Source organism: Salvelinus sp. IW2-2015, linkage group LG9, assembly GCF_002910315.2.
Source record: "Salvelinus sp. IW2-2015 linkage group LG9, ASM291031v2, whole genome shotgun sequence".
NCBI classification, from domain to species: domain Eukaryota; kingdom Metazoa; phylum Chordata; class Actinopteri; order Salmoniformes; family Salmonidae; genus Salvelinus; species Salvelinus sp. IW2-2015.
In genome coordinates, this window is record NC_036849.1 from 4,610,517 (window position 1) to 4,636,432 (window position 25,916).

General features: G+C 43.6%; 1 protein-coding gene and 1 pseudogene across 1 annotated transcript in view; one reads left to right on the top strand and one right to left on the bottom strand.

Annotated features, from left to right (window-relative positions):
- LOC111968465 (cation channel sperm-associated auxiliary subunit beta-like) overlaps positions 1 to 15,761 on the top strand; it is a 59,917-nt pseudogene extending 44,156 nt beyond the window's left edge.
- A 794-nt stretch (positions 15,762 to 16,555) lies between these two features.
- Positions 16,556 to 25,916, bottom strand: part of LOC111968979 (ankyrin repeat domain-containing protein 6) — a 34,182-nt gene continuing 24,821 nt past the window's right edge. Inside the window, 14 exon segments of the mRNA XM_070445106.1 lie at positions 16,556 to 18,047; positions 18,208 to 18,596; positions 18,810 to 19,128; positions 21,354 to 21,467; positions 21,860 to 22,012; positions 22,306 to 22,412; positions 22,415 to 22,434; positions 22,540 to 22,718; positions 22,927 to 23,026; positions 23,028 to 23,059; positions 23,351 to 23,423; positions 23,585 to 23,678; positions 24,152 to 24,353; positions 24,734 to 24,832. Coding sequence (XP_070301207.1) covers positions 17,859 to 18,047; positions 18,208 to 18,596; positions 18,810 to 19,128; positions 21,354 to 21,467; positions 21,860 to 22,012; positions 22,306 to 22,412; positions 22,415 to 22,434; positions 22,540 to 22,718; positions 22,927 to 23,026; positions 23,028 to 23,059; positions 23,351 to 23,423; positions 23,585 to 23,678; positions 24,152 to 24,353; positions 24,734 to 24,832 — 2,070 coding nt within the window. The 3' untranslated portion in view covers positions 16,556 to 17,858.

A 25,916-nucleotide genomic window follows, 5' to 3' on the forward strand; every position in this document is an offset into this window, starting at 1 on the left:
ATTCCACGTGACCGTTGAGTCACGGTAATCTCCTCTTATGCACTCAGGACATGTGTTGGTAGTACCCAACTCGCTAACGATCATCAGGTCCATCATGTCCAATCAAATTAATTTACCACAGGTGGACTCCAATCAAGTTGTAGAATGGTTCATAATAATCAATGGAAACAGGATACACATGAGCTCAATATCGAGTCTCATAGCAAATGGCTGAATACTTACAGTACCAGTCAAAAGTTTGGACACCCCTACTCATTCAAGGTTTTTCTTTATTTTTACTATTTTCTACATTGTACAATAATAGTGAAGACATCAAAACTATGAAATAACACATATTGAATCATGTAGTAACCAAATGAGTGTTAAAACATATCTAAATATATTTGGGATTCATCAAAGTGGCCACACTTTGCCTTGATGACATCTTTGCACACTCTTGGCATTCTTTCAACCAGTTTCACCTGGAATGCTTTTCCTACAGTCTTGAAGGAGTTCCCACATATGCTGAGCACTTGTTGGCTGCTTTTCCTTCACTCTGCGGTCCAACTCATCGCAACCATCTCAATTGTGTTGAGGTCAGGTGATTTTGGAGACCAGGTCATCTGATGCAGCACTCCATCACTCTCCTTGSTCAAAGAGCTCTTACACTGCCTGGAGGTGTGTTGGGTCATTGTCCTGTTGAAAAACAAATGATTGTCCCACTAAGTGCAAACCAGATGAAATGGCATATCGCTGCAGAATGCTGTAGTAGCCGGGCTGGTTAAGTGTGCCTTGAATTCTAAATCAAGGGGTCTGAATACTTTTCGAATGCACTGTATATGAATTTGTATTTGAAATTCAAATGCCTAGTAATAGGGCATTACCTTTAGCTACAGAATATCTCACCACTATACGTTTCCATATTTTCCTCTCTCCTTCATTCCTTTCTCCAGCACGCAGAGAGAGAAATAACCAAACCAGCTGAAAAGTTGCCTCCATTCACTATTCGAGTGCAAATGGATGACATGTCTTTTTTTCCCATGTCTCTGTTTCTGCCCATTTGATAATGGCCCATTCTAAATTAAAACTAATTTGATATAATAGTGAAGACAAGATTACATTTAGAATAGTGAAAATATTATCACTTGATGAGAGAACAGCGTGTGCAGCATGAGGCATGGAACAGACTGCAAGCTTTKCCAAATAACTCTAAATCTATTGTATAGGACCTGTTTCAAATGATCACTTTTACGCTCAACATAGCTTGTGTACTCGCTCCGGAATGGGAAAAATATCCTTTCCATTTTATTCAGCTAAGTTCAATTATATTCTAGYTACTATAAAATCATATAATATAAAATAATGCCACGGGATTTATTAGCATATCTAGTCTGCTAAATGAACTAGACCACAGCCTATGGCATGGAGCATAGCCAGATAACATACAGTAGGCCAATTCATATTCTGTTCTTCTAAAATTCATATAATCTTTCTTTAGACCTGTCTTAAATAAATACTGGATCTATTGTGATGGTCTATTTTAAATTGATTTATTCAGCTATTTTAAATGCAGATGTCCCATCAGCGGCTTGTATGCATGGAAACCTGGAGATTTTAATTATGAGACCGGCAGTCTTTTGCATGACAATAACCAGCTGACAAAATTTCATGACCGCCACAGACCTACTTGAACCTGCCAGAATTCCCATCACATCCCATCTCCCCCATCCCCACCCATTTTTGTCCTCCTGAAGGTCTTGCCAGGTTTGCGTGGTTGAACGAGACCCTGGATGTAGCCAGTACTCTACTGTGTGGTCACATGGGCATCCTGATTGCTGTTCAGCTGGACAAAGACAAACCCAGTGGCTTTAGCTACAGGAACATCGAGATAGACCATCTCATAGAGGTCAGTGTTGCAAACATTTTGCTACGGTATACCCTACTCAACACAACCCCAGTTGCTTTAGGTCAATTTCACAGTAACATAATGATGCTGAGACTCAGATGTTTCACTTTGAAATGTATGCCAAACAAAATCCAATGATTGCAAAGTTCAACAGACCATACATCTCAAAGCACAAAGACACCTTTTAAGAATTTCCACAGACATTTTTACAAAAACACATTTACTTAAAAAACAATGCAGATGCAAAGTTTGGTAACAGAATGATGGCACAAAAAAGTAATTTTGTTAAAAGTGGTCCTTGTGCATAGAGTTGTATGGTTTGATTTTAAAGTCTCAGCATCATTCTGTCACTGCCCTTTAGCTACAGGACCATCAAGATTGACCACCTCATAGAGGTCAGTGTTGCAAACGTTTTGCTATGGTATGCCATACTGAACACAACCAAAGTTGCTTTAGCTACAGGACCATTGAAATAGACCACCTCATAACGGTACAGAGCAACGGCCTAACCAGTGACAAAACCCAAAGACCGGAACTACTGCAGCTCGTTATCTCACGTATCCCATTCAGCAGAATCTGCCCATGGGAGATTATCCTCAGACAGACCATAAAAGGCATACGAATCGGGTTACTGCAGTTTTTGACAACTGTTTGTGTAGAAATGCCTTTATAGCACATCATCTATTGTCTATACTGGCCAATACGATATTCTCCTGTCTGTCAGGCCTGTTGCAGACATACACTGATATCTTGGTTTTTAACCTACTGTGTGTTTGTGTCCCAATAGAAACATGAGATGGGTTTTGACAAAGCCCTGGCCCTCCAGTACACCACAGACCACACAGTCCTGCTCCACGAGAATGCTGTCATCAATGACCATGCTAACGGAAACAACCGCCAGGGCAGGAACAACCCTCTCACCGTGGCACCCGCCAGCCACTTCTCACCTGACCACGTGGGCAAGGTCATCTACTTCAGGTGGGGGGGACTCTAGCCCCAAATCTCTTAAACCTGTCATCTTGTGGATCTTTTGAACTATTTTAGACACTTGTTCCTTGTCTACATGTAATATTGACCTCCTTATCTAATATTGACTTCCTTATCTAATATTGACTTTAATATTGACTTCCTTATCTATATTGACTTCCTTATTAATATTGCCTTTAAATATTGACTCCTTATTAATATTTGACTTCTTATCTAATATTGACTTTAATATTGACTTCCTTATCTAATATTGACTTTAATATGACTTCCTTATCTAATATTGACTTCCTTATCTAATATTGAACTTCCTTATCTAATATTGACTTTAATATTGACTTCCTTATCTTAATATTGACTTCCTTATCTAATTATTGACTTTAATATTGACTTCCTTATCTATTATTGACTTTAATATTGACTTCCTTATCTAATATGACTTTAATATTGACTTCTTAATCTATATATTGACTTCCTTATCTATTATTGACTTTCTTATCTAATATTGACTTCTTTATCTATATATATTTTTTATTACCCCTTTTTTCTCCCCAATTTCGTGGTATCCAATTGGTAGTAGTTACAGTCTTGTCTCATCTGAAACACAAACCAACCCTAGCCGCACTGCTTCTTGACACAACGCACATCCAACCCGGAAGCCAGCCGCACCAATGTGTCGGACGAAACACCGTCCACTGCGCCACCCGGGAGGCCCCTCCTTATCTAATATTGACTTCCTTATCTAATATTGACTTCCTTATCTAGTATTGACTTCCTTATCTAGTATTGACTTCCTGATCTAGTATTGACTTCCTGATCTAGTATTGACTTCCTGATCTAGTATTGACTTCCTGATCTAGTATTGACTTTCCTATCTACTATTGAGTGTCTTTATATCTTTGTATTGTCTTATGTGTCTTAGTAAATGCCATCAGTGTCCTCCAGATGTGCGTGTGTGCATGTCCATACATGTCTGTGTGTGTGTTCTCCCTCAGTGATGGTGGGATGGTGGTGATCACAGAGGTGTTCCGGACTCACTATCTGGGGGGGTTCTCCGGGGTCGTCGTCGGGGAGATCCTGGAGCCAATCAAAGGAGCCAGCTTGAATGCGGAGCCTATGCAGTTATGTGACCTGTTGGTGAAGAAGGGGGAGCCCGAGGGGCTCACTGTTACACTGCAGCTCAAAGACCTAGGTAACTGGAAAGAAAGATAGCATCAACTGACTTGTTAGTTCATTTACATTTAGTGATTCCCAAACTTATTTTATGCTGCTTACTAGTCCTGAAATTCTAACAGAATCATGCTACGTTTCAGATATTTTCCTATCCTTCCAAGTATATTAATGTGATATTTCTAGTTACAATCTCAATCTCTCGTCATGAGTCTTAAGACACGATCCAAAATATTTCGGCCACAGCTCATAGCTTTATTTAACCCAGCCTGCTGCGGTTTCTCCTGAGCTATGAGCTGCTTGACTTACTAGATCCATTTGAAGGAAGATTAAATTTAAGTGTGCACGCTTGAAGTTAAGATAAACAGTGTAGTTATTCCCGCCGCAAGGCAATCAAACAAGCGAAATGCCAGGACATGGACAAGGTGGAGTCGCAATTCAACAGCTCAGACACGAGATGTATGTGGCAGGGTCTACAGGAAATCACGGACTACAAAAAGAAAACCAGCCACGTCACGCTTCCAGACAAACTAAACACCTTCTTTGCCCTCTTTGAAGATAATACAGTACCACCGTCGCGGCCCCGCAAACAAGGACTGCGCCGTGGCTAACGTAAGTAAAACATTTAAACGTGTTAACCCTCGCAAGGCTGCTGGCCCAGACGGCATCCCTAGCCGCGTCCTCAGAGCATGCGCAGACCAGCTGGCTGGTGTGTTTACGGACATATTCAATCGCTCCCTATTCCAGCCTGTTGTCCCCACATGCTTCAAGATGGCTACCATTGTTCCTGTACCCAAGAAAGCAAAGATAACTAAATGACTACTGCTCCGTAGCACTCACTTCTGTCACCATGAAGTGCTTTGAGAGACTACCTTACCGGCCACCCTCGACCCACTTCAGTTTGCATACCGCCCCAACAGGTCCACAGACGTTGCAATCGCCATCACATTGCACACTGCCCTATCCCATCTGGACAAAAGGAATACCTATGTAAGAATGCTGTTCATTGACTACAGCTCAGCATTCAACACCATAGTACCCTCTAAGCTCATCATCAAGCTGGAGGCCCTGGGCCTCAACCCCGCCCTGTGCAATTGGGTCCTGGACTTTCTGATGGGCTGCCCTCAGGTGGTGAAGGTAGAAAAGAACATCTCCACTTCTCTGACCCTCAACACTGGGGCTACAAGGGTGCGTGCTCAGCCCCCTCCTGTACTCCCTGTTTGCCCACGACTGCGTGGCCATGCACGCCTCCAACTCAATCATCAAGTTTGCGGATGACACAACTGTAGTGGGCTTGATTACCAACAACAACGAGACAGCCTACAGGGAGGAGGTGAGGGCACTTGTAGTGTGGTGTCAGGAAAACAACGCCTCACTCAACGTCAACAAAACAAAGGAGATGATCGTGGACTTCAGGAAACTGCAGAGGGARCACCCCCCTATCCATATCGACGGGACAGCAGTGGAGAAGGTGGAAAGTTTTAAGTTCCTCGGCATACACATCACAGACAAGCTGAAATGGTCCACCCACACAGACAGTGTGGTGAAGAAGGCGCAACAGTGCCTCTTCAACCGCATGAGGCTGAAGAAATTTGGCTTTTCACCCAAAACCCTGACAAACTTTTACAGATGCACAATCGAGAGCATCCTGTCGGGCTGTAYCACAGCCTGGTGGTGCGGTCTGCACAACGCATCACCGGGGGCAAACTACCTGCCCTCCATGACACTACAGCACCGATGTCACAGGAAGGCCAAAAAGGACATCAACCACCCGAGCCACTGCCTGTTCACACCGCTACAATCCAGAAAGCGAAGTCAATACAGGTGCATCGAAGCTGGGACCGAGAGACTGAAAAACAGCTTCTATCTCAAGGCCATCAGACTGCTAAACAGCAATCACTAACTCAGAGAGGCTGCTGCCTACATTGAGACCCATCACTGGCCACTTTAATCAAATGATCACTAGTCACCTTTATATAATGCCACTTTAATAATGTCTACATATCTTACATTACTCATATCACATGTATATACTGTGTTTTATACCATCTATTGCACCTTGCCTATGCCGCACAGCCATCGCTCATCCATATACTTACATGTACATATTCTCATTCACCCCTTTAGATTTGTGTTTATTGGGTAGTTGTTGGTGAATTGATAGATTACTTGTTAAATATTACTGTACTGTCGGAACTAGAAGCACAAGCATTTTGCTACACTCGCATTAAGATCTGCTAACCATGTGTATGTGACCAATAACAATTTGATTTGATTCCTTAGATGATACCACTTCATTCTTCTGTGGGAAACACTGAGCTTCCTGCTTTAGTACACCCTGCTGCTGTTCTCCTGTGGTAAACTGTGAGCTGTCCTGTCTTGTCCAGATCCGTCCCAGGGGTTTAATTTGTCCCACGTGGGGAAGGCTGTGGTAGCACCAGGCTTCAGCAGTTACTCATCACAGGGCTGTGCACAGCGGCAGTGCCCTAGCCAAACCCACTATGCCAGCCCTAGTGCTCCCCCTGACCAGCACCGGTCAGGAGAGTGGCTGCTCTTCCACTCTGCAGGTTACTGTGTTTATTGTGTGTTATTAAATCCTCAATGATTTTGAATGTGTATTGTTGTAGTACTCGCCTGAGGTAAGTCTATGGGCTCGTTTCTGTACACAGATTAAACCTGGTCCTGGACTAAAAAGTATGCTTAATAGAGATTCTCCATTGAAAGTACTTCTTAATCCAAGACGAGACTTAATCTAGATCTGGAAACCAACCCTATATTATTTTAAATGTGTGAAATGGATCCATTTATCCATCTGGCCGGGGGAGCTGGGGGATGAAGGAGGGGCTATGTCGTCACGCCCTGCAGTCATTGGACGGTGTGAGGAATAACGCTCTGATGAGGATCAACGTCAGAGAAGAGCTCAACTTCACCTTCAGGCCTTCATGTCCGACTACTGTGAGTAGTGGTGGTGTGGGGTTGAGGTGTGTAGTGTCTGGGTTATTACCAATGATGATTCTGGGTACTAACTCCTAAACTTGGGATAGGGTTAATTATCAGGTATCCTATTGAAATATTGAGTGCTTAGGTTTAGAGGGTCTACACCAGAAGTTAATGGTTATCTGTAGAGGAAGGTATATAGTGTGTGCAATTAAGCTTGGAATGTGCTGAGTGCAGAGAAAGCGATCACATGTGGCAGGCATTGATAAGGGGAGAGAGCCATGGATTAGTGATGAAGGGGGCAGGTCAGGTCACGTTAAGGAGAAAAGAAAGTTTATGCCGTATTACTTAGTTTCCTGCCTAGCAGTAAAGATGCAATGTTTGTTCAGATGTGTAGGAGGAGACTCAGCTGGAGAAAATGGTTAAATATCAGTGCTTGTGTGAACAATGTCTTGTCTAATGCAGCTGTATTGATCCTCTGGGAAGAATAAACTTGGTTTAAGCTTTCATAGTGTCCGAGTTTTTACTCTGAGAATTAGAACCTAACACCAATTCCTATTCCTGTGTATCACTGTCTACATTCTTTTGAAAGGGTAGTCTATAGTTAAAGATTGAAATCCGCATTAGGGGAAACAGGGCCTCCTTCAGTGTGGTCATTTTGTGTTTAATTATTCTGCTGTTCTATCACGCGTGTTCAATGATGTCTGGTGGGGGGGTGTTTGTTGCGTTGTTGCAGTTTCACCACTTAAGGATTCCAGCTTTAATGCTCTCGTTCTAACAAAACCTGTGTGTGTGCAGCTCTGTCCATGGTGTACCATAAGAAGTTCATGCGTGTGGTTCTGACCAACCCTCTGGCCTCCGAGTCACAGCCAGACACTCCTGGGACGACACCAACAACCACATGCTCACCCTCACCGCCTTCAATCACCTCTGCAAGAAGGATTACCCCAATACTCCATATCACCCTCAATCCGTCCATTAATCACGGTACTCCATTCTGTTTATTTATTTATTTTTATCTGTCGGCCCAGCCCGGAACTCAGGCCTGTGTTTAGTTAACCGACCCTCTCTGCCCATTCATCCCATTTTACCTTTGTTGTTTTAGCTGATTAGCTGTTGTTGTCTTAGCTAGCTCTCCCAATACATACACCCCTGTATGTCTCTCTCATATGTCAATATGCCTTTATACTGTTGTTTAGGTTAGTTATCATTGTTTTAGTTTACAATGGAGCCCCTAGTTCCACTCATTATACCTCTGATACCTCTTTTGTCCCACCTCCCACTCATGCGGTGACCTCACCCATTATAACCAGCTTATCCAGAGATACAACCTCTCTTATCATCACTCAGTGCCTGGGCTTACCTCCGCTGTACCCGCACCCCACCATACCCCTGTCTGCACATTATGCCCTGAATCTATTCTACCACGCCCAGAAATCTGCTCCTTTTATTCTTTGTCCCAACGCTCTAGGGACCAGTTTTGATAGCCTTTAGCCGTACCCTCATCCTACTCCTCTGTTCCTCGGGGTGATGTGTCCCCAGGCAGCGCCCTCATTTGTTGACTTCTGTGATAGAAAAAACCTTGGTTTCATGCATGTCAACATCAGAAGCCTCCTCCCTAAGTTTGTTTTACTCACTGCTTTAGCACACTCCCCAACCCTGATGTCCTTGGGTGTCTGAATCCTGGCTTAGGAAGGCCACCAACAATTCTGAAATTACCATACCCAGCTACAACATTTTCCGTCAAGATAGAACTGCCAAAGGGGAGGAGTTGCAATCTACTGCAGAGATAGCCTGCAAAGTTCTGTCATACTTTCCAGGTCTATACCCAAACAGTTTGAACTTCTAATTTAAAAATGAACCTCTCCAGAAATAAGTCTCTCACTGTTGCCGCCTGCTATCGACCCCCCTCCGCTCCCAGCTGTGCCCTGGACACCATTTGTGATTGATCGCCCCCATCTAGCTTCAGAGTTCTTCTGTTAGGTGACCTAAACTGGATATGCTTAACACCCCGGCAGTCCTACAATCTAAGCTAGATCCCTCAATCTCACACAAATCATCAAGGAACCCAGCAGGTAGAACCCTAAATCCGTAAACATGGGCACCCTCATGACATTATCCTGACCAACTTGTCCTCCAAATACACCTCGCTGTTTTCAATCAGGATCTCAGCGATCACTGCCTCATTGCCTGTATCCGCTATGGGTCGGGTCAAACGACCACCCCTCATCACTGTCAAACGCTCCTAAAACACTTCTGCGAGCAGGCCTTTCTAATCGACCTGGCCCGGGTATCCTAGAAGGATATCGACCTCATCCCGTCAGTGAGGATTCCTGGTCATTCTTTAAAAGTAATTTCCTCACCATCTTAGATAAGCATGCCCCGTTCAGAAAATGCAGAACTAAGAACAGATATAGCCCTTGGTTCACTCCAGACCTGACTGCCCTTGACCAGCACAGAAACATCCTGACTGCAATAGCATCGAATAGTCCCCACGATATGCAACTGTTCAGGGAAGTCAGGAACCAATACACGCAGTCAGTCAGGAAAGCAAAGGCTAGCTTTTTTCAAGCTGAAATTCGCATCCTGTAGCTCTAACTCCAAAAAGTTTTGGGACACTGTAAAGTCCATGGAGAACAAGAGCACCTCCTCTCAGCTGCCCACTGCACTGAGGCTAGGTAACACGGTCACAACTGATAATCCATGATAATCAAAATTTCAATAAGCATTTCTCAATGGCTGGCCATGCCTTCCTCCTGGCTACTCCAACCCCGGCCAACAGCTCCGCCTCCCCCGCAGCTACTCGCCCAAGCCTCCCCAGCTTCTCCTTCACCAAATCCAGATAGCAGATGTTCTGAAGGAGCTGCAAAACCTGGACCCGTACAAATCAGCTGGGCTAGACAATCTGGACCCTCTCTTCTCTATAAACTATCCGCCGCCATTGTTGCAACCCCTATTACCAGCCTGTTCAACCTCTCTTTTTATCGTCCGAGATCCCTAAAGAGTGGAAAGCGGCCCCTCTTCAAAGGGGGTACACCCTAGACCCAAACTGTTACAGACCTATATCCATCCTGCCCTGCCTATCTAAAGTCTTCGAAAGCCAAGTTAATAACAGATCACTAACCATTTCGAATCCACCTTCTGCGCTGTGCAATTCGGCTTCTGAGCTGGTCACGGGTGCACCTCAGCCACGTTCAAGGTACTAAACGATATCATAACCGCCATCGATAAAAGACAGTACTGTGCAGCCGTCTTCATCGACCTGGCCAAGGCTTTCGACTCTGTCAATCACCTATTCTTATCGGCAGACTCAATAGCCTTGGTTTTTCTAATGACTGCCTCGCTGGTTCACCAACTACTTTGCAGACAGAGTTCAGTGTGTCAAATCGGGGCATGTTGTCCGGACCTCTGGCAGTCTCTATGGGGGTACCACAGGGTTCAATTCTCGGGCCACTCTTTTCTCTGTATATATCAATGATGTCGCTCTTGTGCGGGCGATTCCCTGATCCACCTCTACGCAGACGACACCATTCTGTATACTTCTGGCCCTTCCTTGGACACTGTGCTAACTAACCTCCAAACGAGCTTCAATTCCATACAACACTCCTTCCGTGGCCTCCAACTGCTCTTAAACGTAGTAAAACCAAATGCATGCTTTTCAACAGTTCGCTGCCCGCACCCGCCCGCCCGACTAGCATCACCACCCTGGACGGTTCCGACCTAGAATATGTGGACAACTATAAATACCTAGGTGTCTGGCTAGACTGTAAATCTCCTTCCAGACTCATATTAAACATCTCCAATCCAAAATCAAATCTAGAATCGGCTTTCTATTTCGCAACAAAGCCTCCTTCACTCACGCCGCCAAACTACCCTAGTAAAACTGCTATCCTACCGATCCTCGACTTCGGCGATGTCATCTACAAAATAGCTTCCAACACTCTACTCAACAAACTGGATGCAGTCTATCACAGTGCCATCCGTTTTGTTTACCAAATCACCTATACCACCCACCACTGCGACCTGTTGCTCTAGTCGGCTGGCCCTCGCTACATATTCGTCGCCAGACCCACTGGCTCCAGGTCATCTATAAGTCTATGCTAGGTAAGCTCCGCCTTATCTCAGTTCACTGGTACGATAACGAACACCCAGTTAAAGACTTTTATTTCCCTCACCAACTATCTGAGCAGCTAACCGATCGCTGCAGCTGTACATAGTCCATCTGTAAATAGCCCACCCAATCTACCTACCTCATCCCCATACTGTTTTTATTTTATTTACTTTTCTGCTCTTTTGCACACTAGTATCTCTACTTGCACATCATCATCTTCTCATGTATCACTCCAGTGTTAATCTGCTAAATTGTAATTATTCGCTCCTATGGCCTATTTATTGCCTACCTCCTCATGCCTTTTGCACACACTGTATATAGACTTTATTTTTTCTACGGTGTCATTGACTTGTTTATTGTGTTATTGGCTTGTTTATTGTTTACTCCATGTGTAACTCTGTGTGGTTGTCTGTGTCACACTGCTTTTCTTTATCTTGGGCAAGTCGCAGTTGCAAATGAGAACTTGTTCTCAACTAGCCTACCTGGTTAAATAAAGGTGAAAAAAAATTAATAAATAAATAAAAATAAAATATCATCCTCGCGTTTGTCTATATAGACGAATAATAACATAAAACATTTTTGTAGTTGCATACAGTATATCAGGTATAGGTCAATTCCATTTCAATTCACTCAATTCTGGAAGTTAACTGAAATTCCAATTCCATTTTTTTAATTGAAAGAATTGGAATTGGAATTTATGTTTACTTCCTGATTTGACTGAATGAAAATGGAACCCCAACCCTGCTGAACGCAGTTGTCTGAAGTCCATTGTGTTGTGTTATCTTTCCCTCTGCCCCTAGGCAACCACCACAGTGACGGTATACATCCCAGAAGCCTCTCTGTTGTGTAGGTCCTCCTCCTTCACCTTCACGCTACAGAACTCCTGCCCCGAGGGACTCCAAATCGTCTATGTCTCCCAACAGCCAATCAGTGACCACGAATGGATCCACACGGATCCAGTAGATCACATGGACAACAAGAGGCTCTTCAACCTGCCTGTGAGAGATAGAGATACACTGGGTTACAGGCATGCGATCAATGTTTTATTAGTTGACCTGTGTGCAGATAATGAGATGCGTGTGTGTGTGCTTCAGGTGAACTACCGGCCTCCCTCCCAACTAGGTGTTTTAATCCCGACCACAGACAATATCTATAACGCTGACCCAAGTCATCCCCACCCCAGACAGCACTACCCCATCTCCAAGGTGAGCAAAGGTCACAAGGTGTTCACACACGCCAGCACTACCTTGTCTCCAAGCTGAGCAAGTCTTGTATGTTGTGTGCAGTGTAACTTTACTAAGTGTCTATATGTGCTTCTGTGTTGTGTTTCGCATTGGGTGTAAGCTGTGATGCATAGTGTTTTTGGGTGACAAATTGTGTGCCTTCCTCCAGAACTCTGGTCGGTATAAGCAGTGTGCAGGAAAAGGTCAGCAGAGGAATGTGGCTGTACAGACAGACTGAAAGTCTCTCCTCTAGCCATCAACTCTGACTGCAGACAGAGGGTACACATCTGCATCAGTGTGATCAATCATCAATGTCTTCCAAAAACAAAACAATTACATATACAGTATAGTCAAAAGTTTGACATGTCTACTCATTCAAGTTATTTTTTTACATTGTAGAATAATAGTGAAGACATCAAAACTATGAAATATCACATATGGAATAATGTAGTAACCAAAAAAGTGTTAAACAAATCAAAATAATTTTATATTCTTCAAAGTAGCCACCATTTGCCTTGATGACAGCTTTGCACACTCTTGACATTCTCTCAACCAGCTTCCTGAGGTGGAATGCATTTCAAAACAGGTGTGCTTGTTAAAAGTAATTTGTGGAATTTCTTTCCTTAATCGTTTGAGCCAATCAGTTGTGTTGTGACAAGGTAGGGGTGGTATACAGAAGATAGCCTTATTTGGTAAATACAAGTCCATATTATGGCAAGAACAGTTAAATAAGCAAATTCTATATGTGTTATTTCATAGTTTTGATGTCTTCTATTATTCTACAATGTAGAAAATAGAATAATAAAGAAAACCCTGGAATGAGTAGGTGTGTTCAAATTTGACTGGTACTATACATTAAATATTGTAACATTTATTTTAAAAAAAATATTAATATGCTATAAATCATATTATGTATGATATATAATATTAAAGTATTGTCTTAATGTAACTGTGCATTCTGCATAATACAGTCTTGTCGACTGCGAGCATGAATGAAATCATATAAAAATCGTATATGTTATAACGTATGTAGGGTCTTATTAATAGTCAACTGTGATGCATTTTCTGCAGTAATCACAGTTCTCTGCTCTGATCCTCTGCGAGCTCATTGTTGGAACATGATAGAGTCATATATAATTCGTATATGTTGGTTGTAAGAACGTTAAATTTTGAGCGTCTTTGCCACAGTCCCTCGTGGTTTTGTACGTTTCTGCTAGCTGTTTGTCTTGTGTGAGAGCGTGCTACTTCAAACACGAGTTTTGTCGCACTTACCTTGGGTATCCTTGCAAACGACTACACAAAACCACGCTGTATCTGGCTTCCTCGAGGAGACATCCACACCTGAGCGCCTTTCCACGTCTACGCTTGTTTAACGTCACGGCGGCGCTCTCTCAACTCCATATCACTGGTAGTGTTACTCCGAGTCACGAGCTGGAAGGCGTGGGGTCAACAACCGGACCAGCAGCTGGAAGGTCACAGGTCAGTCTCATCCAGAAGGCTTTGCAATATAAGGATGTTTTTAAAGATGGAATCAGCATTAGGGGAAACAGCACCACTGCGGACCCCAGCACCTTTTGTTTTTGTTTTGGGATGAAACGGAGGCGTGTAAAAAAAAATATATATATATATATATATATATTGCAGGTACATATTCTGCTGTTCTATTGCGTGTGCAATTTTTATTGAACCTTTATCTAACTAGTCAAGTCAGTTAAGATGATGGCCTACCCCGACCAAACCCTTCCCTAACCCGCCCCATGGGACTCCCGATCATGGCCGGTTGTGATACAGCCCGGGATCGAACCCGGCTCTGTAGTGACGCCTCTAGCACTGCGATGCAGTGCCTTAGAATGCTGCGCCACTCGGTCCCCCAAATGATGTCTAAGTTGAAAAAAACCCGGTGTTTGTTGTTTGCAGTAACTTCTTTTGTTGTTGGGGCCTCCCGAGTGGGGCAGCTTTCTTAGGCACTGCGTCGCAGTGCTAGAGGCGTCACTACAGATCCGGGTTCGATCCCGCTGACACGGTCGCCAGTTGTAAGGTGTTTCCTCCGACACATTGGTGCGGCTGGCTTCCAAGTTAAGCGGGCAGGGTGTCAGGACTGTAACTACCAATTGGATATCACGAAAAAGGGGTAAAAAGTACAAATTTAAAAAAACATATTTGTTTTTGTAAAATCCCAAAAGGACGTGGCAGTTTCACCATTTAGGATTGCAACTTTAAAATGTGAAAAATACATCTTTTCTGTCATCTTTTCAACCAGAAAAACTGATTTCAGCCAGAAAAGGATGATCATGACTTCCCTTGCAAAATGTTGCCTAATGGGCAGGTCTTTAGTGCACTATAGTGAAACACACATTCTCTGTTGTTAACCTGTCTTTTCCCATCCTTTGTGTTGGTAGGGACCCATGCCACCCCCACCATGCACAGGATGAGACAATATCTTGAAGACAGTCTAGAGAACAATCTTTACAACCCAGAGGGACTGCAGATCAGCCTTTATGTAAATCATCTACAGTCTCCCTGACTATATGACATGTTCATAAATTGTAAAACAGTTGAGTGTAATCTGTATACGTCTGCATAGAAATACTGTCATTTCAGTCATGCGAATTGTGCTATGAAATAGCAGTTTCCATCTGGGGTTTCATTGTGACAATGTTATAAATATAATATTTTTCCAACCTAACAACCACCACCATTATTCTCCACAGGGCTCTGAGCTTTTCCACTTCCGTATCTCTGTCATTCCTGGAGTTGTGTTGTGTGACCTGGTGGAGGAGGTACAGGTGAGGAACCCTGTAGCTTTTACACTGAAGTCAGTAACTAATAAAAAAGAGGAAGAACAAGATAACCTCTGGCCCTCACCTATTTCTCTCCTTCCTTTCTCGCTCTCCCTTTCTCTCTCTCTCTTCCTATACGGGTAGATCTACGTAGACGAGCCTCCGCGGCGTTCCCAACCCAACAACTCGTCAACAACATGGCAGCCATCATCCTGAGGGGCTTGCTGCTCGTGGCTTCCTTCTCATATACAACGGCGTTGCCATGCCAACCAAGAGCAGCATCAAAACCCTCCTCAAGAAACACAAGCCACCATCTCTCCCAACCAGGACCCAGAACTCTACCACAACACAGGGACACGAGTAGGATTTTACAGTTTGGCATTGTAAGAGTGTGTTATAGAGTTGTACTCCATTTTTAGCCTTTAACCTAAGTATGAGATGTAAATGTTTTTATTGTTCAGATTTATCCTTTTTTCAAATGTGTGTTCTATGAAATTTGTATTTGGGAAAGATTGAAAGAAACTAGCAAAGATTAAAAGGTACAAATGAAAGGAAAAACACATGCTCGGAGTGGGTTTTATTGGTTGTTGCTGTTTTTTCAAAGCAAATACAAACTGTAAAAAATGTTTTCACAAAAGTAAACCAGGATTTGTTGCCATTAGGACTTTGTCAGATACACTACATATAATGGTAGGTGTATCACATAATATCTCAGGCCTGTAGGAGTAGTCGGGAAGGATCCATAAATAAAACACATCACTCATAGTTGTGAGTACGTAGTAACCCGTATTAAAGTGGAACGCTGCATAGGAGCAGCTACAGTGGCTTGCGAAAGTATTCACCCCCCTTGGCATTTTTCCTATTTTGTTGCCTTACAACCTGGAATTAAAATAGATTTTTGGGGGTTTGTATCATTTGATTTACACAACATGCCTACTACTTTGAAAATGCCAAATAATTTTTTTTGTCAAACTATTCACCCCCCAAAGTCAATACTTTGTAGAGCACCTTTTGCAGCAATTACAGATGCAAGTCTCTTGGGGTATGTGTCTATAAGCTTGGCACTTCTAGCCACTGGGATTTTTGCCCATTATTCAAGGCAAAACTGCTCCAGCTCCTTCAAGTTGGATGGGTTCCCCTGGTGTACAGCAATCTTTAAGTAATACCACATATTCTCAATTAGATTTAGGTCTGGGCTTTGACTAGGCCATTCCAAGACATTTAAATGTTTCCCTTAAACCACTCGAGTGTTGCTTTAGCAGTATGCTTAGGGTCATTGTCCTGCTGGAAAGTGAACCTCCGTCCCAGTCTCAAATCTCTGGAAACTGAAACAGGTTTCCCTCAAGAATTTCCCTGTATTTAGCGCCATCCATCATCCTTCAATTCTGACCAGTTTCCCAGTCCCTGCCGATGAAAAACATCCCCACAGCATGATCTGCCACCACCATTCTTCATTTTGGGGATGGTATTCTCGGGTGATGAGAGGTGCTGGGTTTGCGCCAGACATAGCGTTTTCCTTGATGGCCAAAAAGCTACATTTTAGTCTCAACTGACCAGAGTACCTTCTTCCATATGTTTGGGGAGTCTCCCACATGCCTTTTGGCGAACACCAAACGTGTTTGCTTATTTTTTCTTTAAGCAATGGTTTTTTTCTCTTCCGTAAAGCCCAGCTCTGTGAGTGACGCCTTAAAGTGGTCCTATGGACAGATACTCCAATCTCCGCCGTGGAGCTTTTGCAGCTCCTTCTGGGTTATCTTTGGTCTCTTTGTTGCCTCTCTGATTAATGCCCTCCTTGCCTGGTCTGTGAGTTTTGGTGGGCGGCCCTCTCTTGGCAGGTTTGTTGTGGTGCCATGTTCTTTCCTTTTTTTAATAATGGATTTAATGTTGCCCCGTGGGATGTTCAAAGTTTTGGATATTTTTTTATAACCCCACCCTTCTCCATAACTTTGTCCCTGACCTGTTTGGAGAGCTCCTTGGKCTTCATGGTGCTGCTTGCTTGGTGGTGCCCCTTGCTTAGTGGTGTTGCAGACTCTGGGGCCTTTCAGAACAGGTGTATGTATACTGAGATCATGTCACAGATCATGTGACACTTAAATAATGTCCACCTGTGTGAAATCTAACTAATTATGTGACTTCTGAAGGTAAATTGGTTGCACCAGATCTTATTTAGGGGCTTCATAGCAAAGGGGGTGAATACAATTCCATTACATGAAATCCAAATAAAAATCAATTTAAATTGCAGGTTGTAAAGCAACAAAATAGGAAAAACGCCAATGGGGATGAATACTTTTGCAAGGCACTGTATAAGCAATAAATGGGAAAACGTAGCAGATAAGATATTTCATTTTCAAATTGGTTACAATTAGGTTAAGGTAAGGGTCAAACCAAAGACAATCTATTATATTGACAAGATAGTCGAGTGAACACTAACATTGGAAATGAGTGTCCTCAAAGATGGAAGCACTGTATTGTCTTTGATGGAAGGCAGGCCAAAGTAGTCGAGATYAGGTGGGACTATTCTAGCCAATGAGAGGGCAGATACGCGTGTGAACAAAAGGCACAACTCAGATTAAGTTTTATTTTTTTTAAGTTGGCGAAATGACACATGCTTTTATTTGATCAAGTAAGCAATTCAAGTTTTTCTTAACCAAATTCGACTCATTGTCCTCCATAAAAAATTCCTCACTTTTCGTGGACAGATTTTGGGCAGAGTAAACCCTCTCGCTTCGCCTCTTCCTCTGCTCAAACTCATGTCAGCCCGGTTGGCATCAACTGTCTGTGCTCCCATTGGTCATCCTGAGCTGTTCAAGCTCCTCCTCCAGGCTTCTAATTCGCTGCAGGAGTTCGGCCCTGTCCTGCTGTGCCCTGAGCTCTGCCTGCCGCTTGGCATCCTGGATCTTCCTCTCATACCAGCACTCCAGCTGAGTGGACACTGTCTCAAAGAACCTCTGGGTCACCTGCAACAAAAATACATGAAGTAAGTGAAGAAGAAGTTACCCCTTCTCCACACACAACCCCTTCCCAGAAGTGAAAAGGAATCATCGGTCGACAGCCCACCAGAGGGCAATGTGAAGCCATTGATATAGTATTCACCACAGCTATCTTGTCATCAGTTACCTCCATGGCGTGTAGGTTGTTTCTCTCCTGACTGAATGTGGGCTCAGGAGGTCTGTCCATGAAGAACTCCAGGGTCCTGGTCCCGACACTGGGTGGTCTCATCAGGCCGCGCGTCCTGATCCGGTCCCGGAGGTGCTTCCTGTGGTGCCAGCCATGACTGTCCTGGCCCCGGCCCTGCTTCCAGTTGCTGGTGGGAGACTGGCTGCTGCTGACACTGCTGGAGCAGCCCTCCCAGATCAGCCCCGGAATGTGATTGTCGAGCCGTTCTGGATGCTGACACCGGGGGGCGGTAGAGCTCAGGAGGATTCCTGGGTGATGGTGGTGAGCTGGCAGAGGGAGAAGAGTAGTGTTCTGGTAGTTATCTGAGAAGAGAGGACCGAGAAAAGGAGCTTGTTTTTCAAGCTTGTGCATTTTCTAAATCAGAGGTGTAAGACCTAGACCTACTGTCAACCCCACAACTTCATCACCAAAAATTTTGGGACAAGGTTAAACAAATTCTTACTTTAGAAATCCGATTGAACTTTTTTTTTAGATTGTGACTTGATTTCTGGAACCACCTTCCCATGTCTCATCCTCATTATCATGCTCCTCCTAACACCCACCTGGTGATCTGTCCAGCTTCAGCTCAAAGTACTTCCTGCCCGACCCCTGACCCTGGCCCTGCTCCATCGCCAGACTGTGTGGTGCATTGTGGGTGGGTGAGGGTGAGGGACATGGCAGCAGGTTGACGTAGGTAGCCAGAGAGCTGCTGCTGTCCCCAGAGAAGACAGAGAGCAGGGGGAGGCACTCTGAGTCTCCATCGTCCCCCACAGACGGAGAGGGGAGCAGCTTGTAGTACTGGGGGTCGGCTGGGAGGTGGAGGTCCATATCCTGGATCTGAGTCATGCACCACCTCTTCAACTCCTGAGTCGCTGCTGCCTGCTTGGGGTGTGAACACCAGAGAGACATAGGGGGGTCGTTCCACAAATTGTGTGCCTTCTGAGTAGTGTAACTTTTGATTTCACCTAATTTTCACATTCTGTCATAAAGAGCACATGTTCAACGTCATAAAAAACAATTTTTCTGGTGGTTAAATAAGAAAATTAATATAGTAAGTGCCTATTAAAACCTCTAGGGTATGTGGGACGCTATCGTCCCACCTGGCCATCATCCAGTGAGATTGCAGAGCGCCAAATTCGAATACAGAAATACTCTCTATAAAAATTCAGAAAAAAAACATATTTTACATAGGTTTAAAGATTAACTTCTTGTGAAYCCAACCACGGTGTCAGATTTTAAAATGCTTTACGGCGAAAGCATACCTTGCTTATTATTTGAGAACATAGCCCAGCAGACAAATCATTACAAACAGTAACCAGCCAAGTAGAAGAGTTACACAAGTCAGAAATAGAGATAAAATTAATCACTTACCTTTGATGATCTTCATATGGTTGCACTCAGAAGACATTCATTTACTCAATAAATGTTCCTTTTGTTCGATAAAGTCTCTCTTTATATCCAAAAACCTCAGTTTTGTTTGCGCGTTTTCTTCAGTAATCCACAGGCTCAAACGCAGTCACAACAGGCAGACAAAAAATCTAAATTGTATCCGTAAAGTTCATAGAAACATGTCAAACATGTCAAATCCTCAGGTTGTTTTCAGCCTAAATAATCGATAATATTTCATCCGGACAATAACGTCGTCAATATAAGAGGTAAACATGAAAGGCACTCTCTCGGTTGCGCATGAAAAAGCTCTGTGACAAGGCAGGGTCCACTCATTCAGACTGCTCTTACTCCCTAATTTTTCAGAATACAAGCCTGAAACTATTTCTAAAGACTGTTGACATCTAGTGGAAGGCATAGGAACTGCAATTTGAGTCCTAAGTCAATGGATACTGTAATGGCATTGAATAGAAAACTACAAAACCAAAACAAATCCTACTTCCTGAATGGATCTTTCTCAGGTTTTCGCCTGCCAAATCAGTTCTGTTATACTCACAGACACTATTTTAACAGTTTTGGAAACTTTAGAGTGTTTTCTATCCAAATCTACCAGTTATATGCATATCATATCTTTCTTGACCCGAGTAGCAGGCAGTTTTAATTTGGGCATGCTTTTCATCCAAAATTCGAATGCTGCCCCCTACCCTAGAGAAGTTGTGCCAAATAAAGTAACAGGGTTGACTGTAACATGGTTGATGATTTCACCTCGAAACAGCCATTAATCCCTGGGGCGGGGGAAAGGAAGTTTGTTGTGTGCAACAGAGAGAGACAATTGAAAGTAAGCTTCACCCAAAATGTTTAAAACATTTCTAGCCTGGCTATCTGTGAGTAACAGGGTTGACATGTTATGTTCGACTTGCTCACTTTTCCACCACAAAACACCAGAACATGTTCAAAAAGAGTACAACCAGCTCACCTGTTTTACACTATAGTTTTACTATTAGATGTTAAATTTGTCTTCAGAAACAAAATATTTCAAAGGGAATAGTTTCAATACATTAAAATTAGAGTTCAGTTCACGTAACAGGGTTGACCTTAAAATGAGGGACAGAYGTAAATTAATCACTAATCCCATCAACTAAATAATAATTTTCAGAAATTACTTTGTCAAAGCAACAAAATAACTAGGGCTTTGCAAACCTGGAGAAATTTTGCGATTTAAGTGGGATAAGATCTTCATAGAAGTCACAAAGGAGGAACATGTCAAAATGTTGAATGTCTTTATTAAAAATCTGATTTATTAAATTCTTCATGTGGTCTATATTAAAAGGCACATCAGTTAATTTAACAGGCTTAAAAAAATAGAAATGGTGCACGATTTCTACTTAAAATATCAAAGGGACGCAAACCCAGGGGTTAGGGTTAGGATTAGGGTGACTGCTGCCTGTTTTGTGTGTGAACAACCAGAGAAACATAGGGGTTAGGGTCACTGCTGCCTGCTTGGTGTGTGAATGGACACCAGAAATACATGTTGTCATGTTTTCACAGGATGTGGGTTAGTGAAGAGGTTAGTTAGAGATGTTGTGAATACGTTTCAGACGTTATTAAGAAGGGTGAATAAGGCCCTGGTTAAAAGTAGTACACTATATAGGGAATAGAGTGCCATTTGGGATGTAGACAGAAGGTATATAAGGGTGTGGTTGTGCCATGTAATACAATACCTGTCTCCTCTGTGCCTCCTCTCTGCCCTGGGCAGCTCTCTGGTCCATCCTGTAGAGACACTCCATCCTCTCTGCTGCCACCCTCTCCTGGGTCAGCATGTCCAGCACTTTGATCTGATCAACACAACGCCGAACAGCAGCTTGCATCTCAAATAGCATTCAAAAGTGTTGCGTTATAGGGGGAATATGGAGATAAAATGGTGGATAAAAAATCAAATACAAATGACGCAGCAAATCAAGTCTGACATTTTTAAGTGGATATTACAAACTTTAGAAGCCTTTCAAACCTCAAATACACTACAGGGTTGCAGGAAAATTCTCAGCCACAAAAGAGTGATCAAAATAAGATCCTACATCTATATGTCATTCATGTCATTTCCACACAATTGTCCACACAAATTCTAGTAGAGGTTTACAGGCTGTATTTGTAGTTTATCTTTCTGTATGAGACAGAAAAAGCCATGTGTGCAACAAAGTTGAATTGAATTGACTGGTAGCAGACAGACCTGGTGTATGCTCTTGCGGTCCATCCTCCCAAGCCTAGTATAGACTTGCTCCTGAACCGTCAGCATCTGTGTCCTCATCTCCTCTTTAGTGGCGTTCAGCTCTCCCTCTAGCCTCTTGATCAGGGGCTTACAGTGGCAGCCATTGGCTGGGGCCTGACCAGGCAACACAATCGTGTATAATTGTGATATTTGTTTTACATCTTTTCTTTAGATTTCTTTCATTGGTTTCTTTCTTAGTCTCTTATATTACCAATATCAACAGCACACAATACTTCTACTGTACTGACCACTACTACCACTTCAGTTATGGACACCCCACCCCTAGGGTTGAAACATTTCAATAACTCAAGAGGAAATAAAAAGGTGGTATGGGATCTTCTATCTGGGGTTTCACGAAAACCTGGGAATTTTGGAAATGATCAGAATTTTGCAGCGTAGTGACTGACCTGTTTGACATTGCCGTCCTTGTCGCGGTACAGGGGTATTCTGATAGGTTTTGCCGTTGTGGGAGGGGCTTCATCATATGTACACAGTCTGCTCTTCCTGTGGAGGTCGGATGGCCATTCATTCTTCTTCTAGGAGTATCCTCTGCCAAGGCCTGAGAAGAGAAGACTTTATTGTCCATTATCTTGCAGAGAACAGAAATGTCTTTATCCTCACAACCCAATCCCCTGAGACACCCCCAATCACTGTTCTTTGAAAAGCTTATGTCTCTCTCTTCTGTGTAAGGGCTGGTTGGGGTGACTGATGTTTTACTGTAGTGAAGGCGGTGGTGATGATGGTGAGGCAGCCCTGCTCTGTTGAGGCCGGCCCTGCTGGCCAGACGCTCACTACTGTGAGACGCCTCATCCATGTCCCACTGTCCGATGAAGGAAACAGCCAGGAGGCAGAGGTGAAGGAGAAGACAACTTTATTGTCCAATTGTACACAAAGGTCCATGAAGGTTCGACTTCCGCTTCATCCCAACCCAATAACTCAAGAGGCACAAATAATGTAAACATCATATTTAACATTGGGTTAGCATACCGCCGTCTACTGTCATCAATTTTTTTGCCTGTCAAATACACCGCCTAATTTTACCCCCAGACAGCCTTTACCTTGTTGGGCAGCATTTCTTCTCTGGTGACAGACTGGGTTCTGCGTTCTGCCTTCAGCCGGTCCCTTTTCCCTCACCGTCCTTCCTCTAGTGAAACAGTGAACCTGACCAAAACCCAGGAGAGTAGAAAACTAACGACTAACTATACTGTCTGTTGCTACCTCACAGTCCAGCCAAGGTGCATAAAATGAAGAACAGACTGGATTACAGACTGGAAAAACTGACTACTCACGAGGCGATGGGTAATCATCTGCACTCTTTATACTCTTAACAAACTGTCACTCTTGGAAGGAAATGTAAGTTCACTAAGAGGTGTTTTGATGCCAGAATCAGTTCTAATGTGTATCAGATCAGTGTATCATTGGTCTATGTCCAAAGAAACATCTCATGCTGACCTGAGGAGCTCTGGCCAGCAGGAGAGACACGTCTTTGTGGTTGTAGTCTCTGGCCTGTCCAGGGCAGTCTTCCCTGCCTGGAACAGACAGGAATTCATTGAAAGGTCGCGTTGCTGACAAGGTCCCTGCACTGTTGACAATGCTCCTTTTAAATGCAATCCCCCCTATATGTACACTGGTCAGAAGTACAGCACTGTATGGTAATGGAGTAGCATTTGAGATGCATCCACTTACGTTGTTCGTGCGTTGCCGTCAGTCCCTGCCTCCAGGAGGAGCTGAACAGTTTTCTTGTGGTTTAGGGCAGCCGCCATATGGAGAGCAGTGTCCCCTAGCTGGGCATAGGAAACAACAGGTGACTATCCCTAACCTATCCCTAGCTGGGCATAGGAAACAGACAGGTGACTAACCCTATCCCCTAGCTGGGCATAGGAAACAGACAGGTGACTATCCCTAACCCTATCCCGAGCTGGGCATAGGAAACAGACAGGTGATTAGCCCTAACCCTATCCCCTAGCTGGGCATAGGAAACAGACAGGTGACTAGCCCTAATCCTATTCCCTAGCTGGCACAGGGAAGAGGTGACTATAGGTGTGAGAGCAGTCAAAGGAGCCCCCCCCCCCCCAGGGTTAGGGAGGATAAGCTGATCCTACATCTATGTAAAGGTTACTTCTACCCAGTGAGCAGTCACTGACTGGACACGGTGTGTGATAAAGACAGACAGAAGCTCTACTGTGGCATCAAACTCAACAAGTAATCAATGACGTGAAAGGAGCTGTAGTACACATAAAATCAAGCTGGGACCTGCCTTGTTTTTCTCCGTACCAGAGCATAAGGCGCCCACCAGAATCTTGATCATGGCCAGGTGATTGTAACGTGCTGCCACATGCAAACAGGTGTCCCCCACATTGTTCTTGATGTCTGGTCTGGAGCCTCCCAGCAGCAGCACGTGGGCGCTCTGAGCATTGGCGTTCTGACAGGCCAGGTGGAGAGCTGTGTTTCCTGCCTAAGAACAAACACACAAAGCCTAGTGTGGCAGAACCGAGCCGTCAAGGTGAAAAATCTGTCGATGTGCCCTTGAGCAAGGCACTTAACACTAATTTGCTCAAGGGGCGCCGTACTACTATGACTGACCCTGTAAAACAACACTGCACCTATCCGGTGTATGTGACACATTTTTTATTAAAAAAATTCCAAGCGACACCCTATTCATTATAGTGCACTACTTCAAAAGGAATAGGGAATAGGGTGCCATTTGGGATGCACTCTGAGAGTGGCATGAAAAACCTGTCAGGCACCAGACAGAAACGCATTTCAGTCCTAATGCTTTTTACCATCATTGGTCCCAGATCTAGACCTAACATATTCACATTTGAATTGCTGTACCTTGTTCCTGGCGTGAACGTCAGCCCCAGCCTTGACCAACAGTTTGACTGACTGACAGAAGCCATGCCATGAGACCTCATGGAGCGCCGTGTTGCCGTCCTATCAGAAACAGCGAGACGTAAAGCACTGTCATTAGAAGGAGTGAAACATTTGTTTTTCTAATAATGTAATTTAATTCATATGCCCGGACCTCATATAGATTGCTAATACAGTTCAGGTACATTACATCCCTCCCTGTGTTGTGAATGCTTGTATTTTTGGCCCTCCTGTACATTAAATAAAGGAAATGTGACTTTGTCTTTAGACATGAAGATTCAGTGACATTTCAGTAACATTGCTTCAGATTCCTCAACATTTCATGTGACATTCAGAGGCTGTGTCCCAAATGGCGCCCTATTCCCTTTATAGTGCAATACTTTTGACCAGGGCCCACGGGGACCTACAGTACATTCGGAAAGTATTCAGACTCCTCGACTTTTCCACATTTTGTTACGTTACAGCCTTATTCTAAAATTGATGACATTTTCTTTCTTTCCTCATCAATCTAGACACAATACCCCATAATGACAAAGTAAAAACTGTTTTTTAGAATGGTTTGCAAATATATTCACAATAAAACACTGAAATATCACATTTATATAAGTATTCAGACCCGTTAGTCAGTACTTTGTTGAAACACCTTTGGCAGCGATTAACAGCCACGAGTCTTCTTGGGTATGACGCTACAAGCTTGGCACACCTGTATTTGGGGAGTTTCTCCCATTTTTCTGTGCAGATCCTCTGAAAAGATGGCGCCGACAGAGATGGTCGCCTTGCTTCGCGTTCTTAGGAAACTATGCAGTATTCGTTTTTTTTCATGTATTATTTCTTACACTGTTACCCCAGGAAATCTTAAGTCTTATTACATACAGCCGGGAAGAACTATTGGATATAAGAGCAAYGTCAACTTACCAACATTACGACCAGGAATACGACTTTCCCGAGGCAGATCCTCTGTTTGGACCATTTATAAGCCCTTCTTACATCAGCTGATATCTCAAAGTGCTGTACAGAAACCCAGCCTAAAACCCCAAACAGCAAGCAATGCAGGTGTAGGTGTAGAAGCACGGTGGCTAGAAAGGCCAGAACCTAGGAAGAAACCTAGAGAGGAACCAGGCTATGAGGGGTGGCCAGTCCTCTTCTG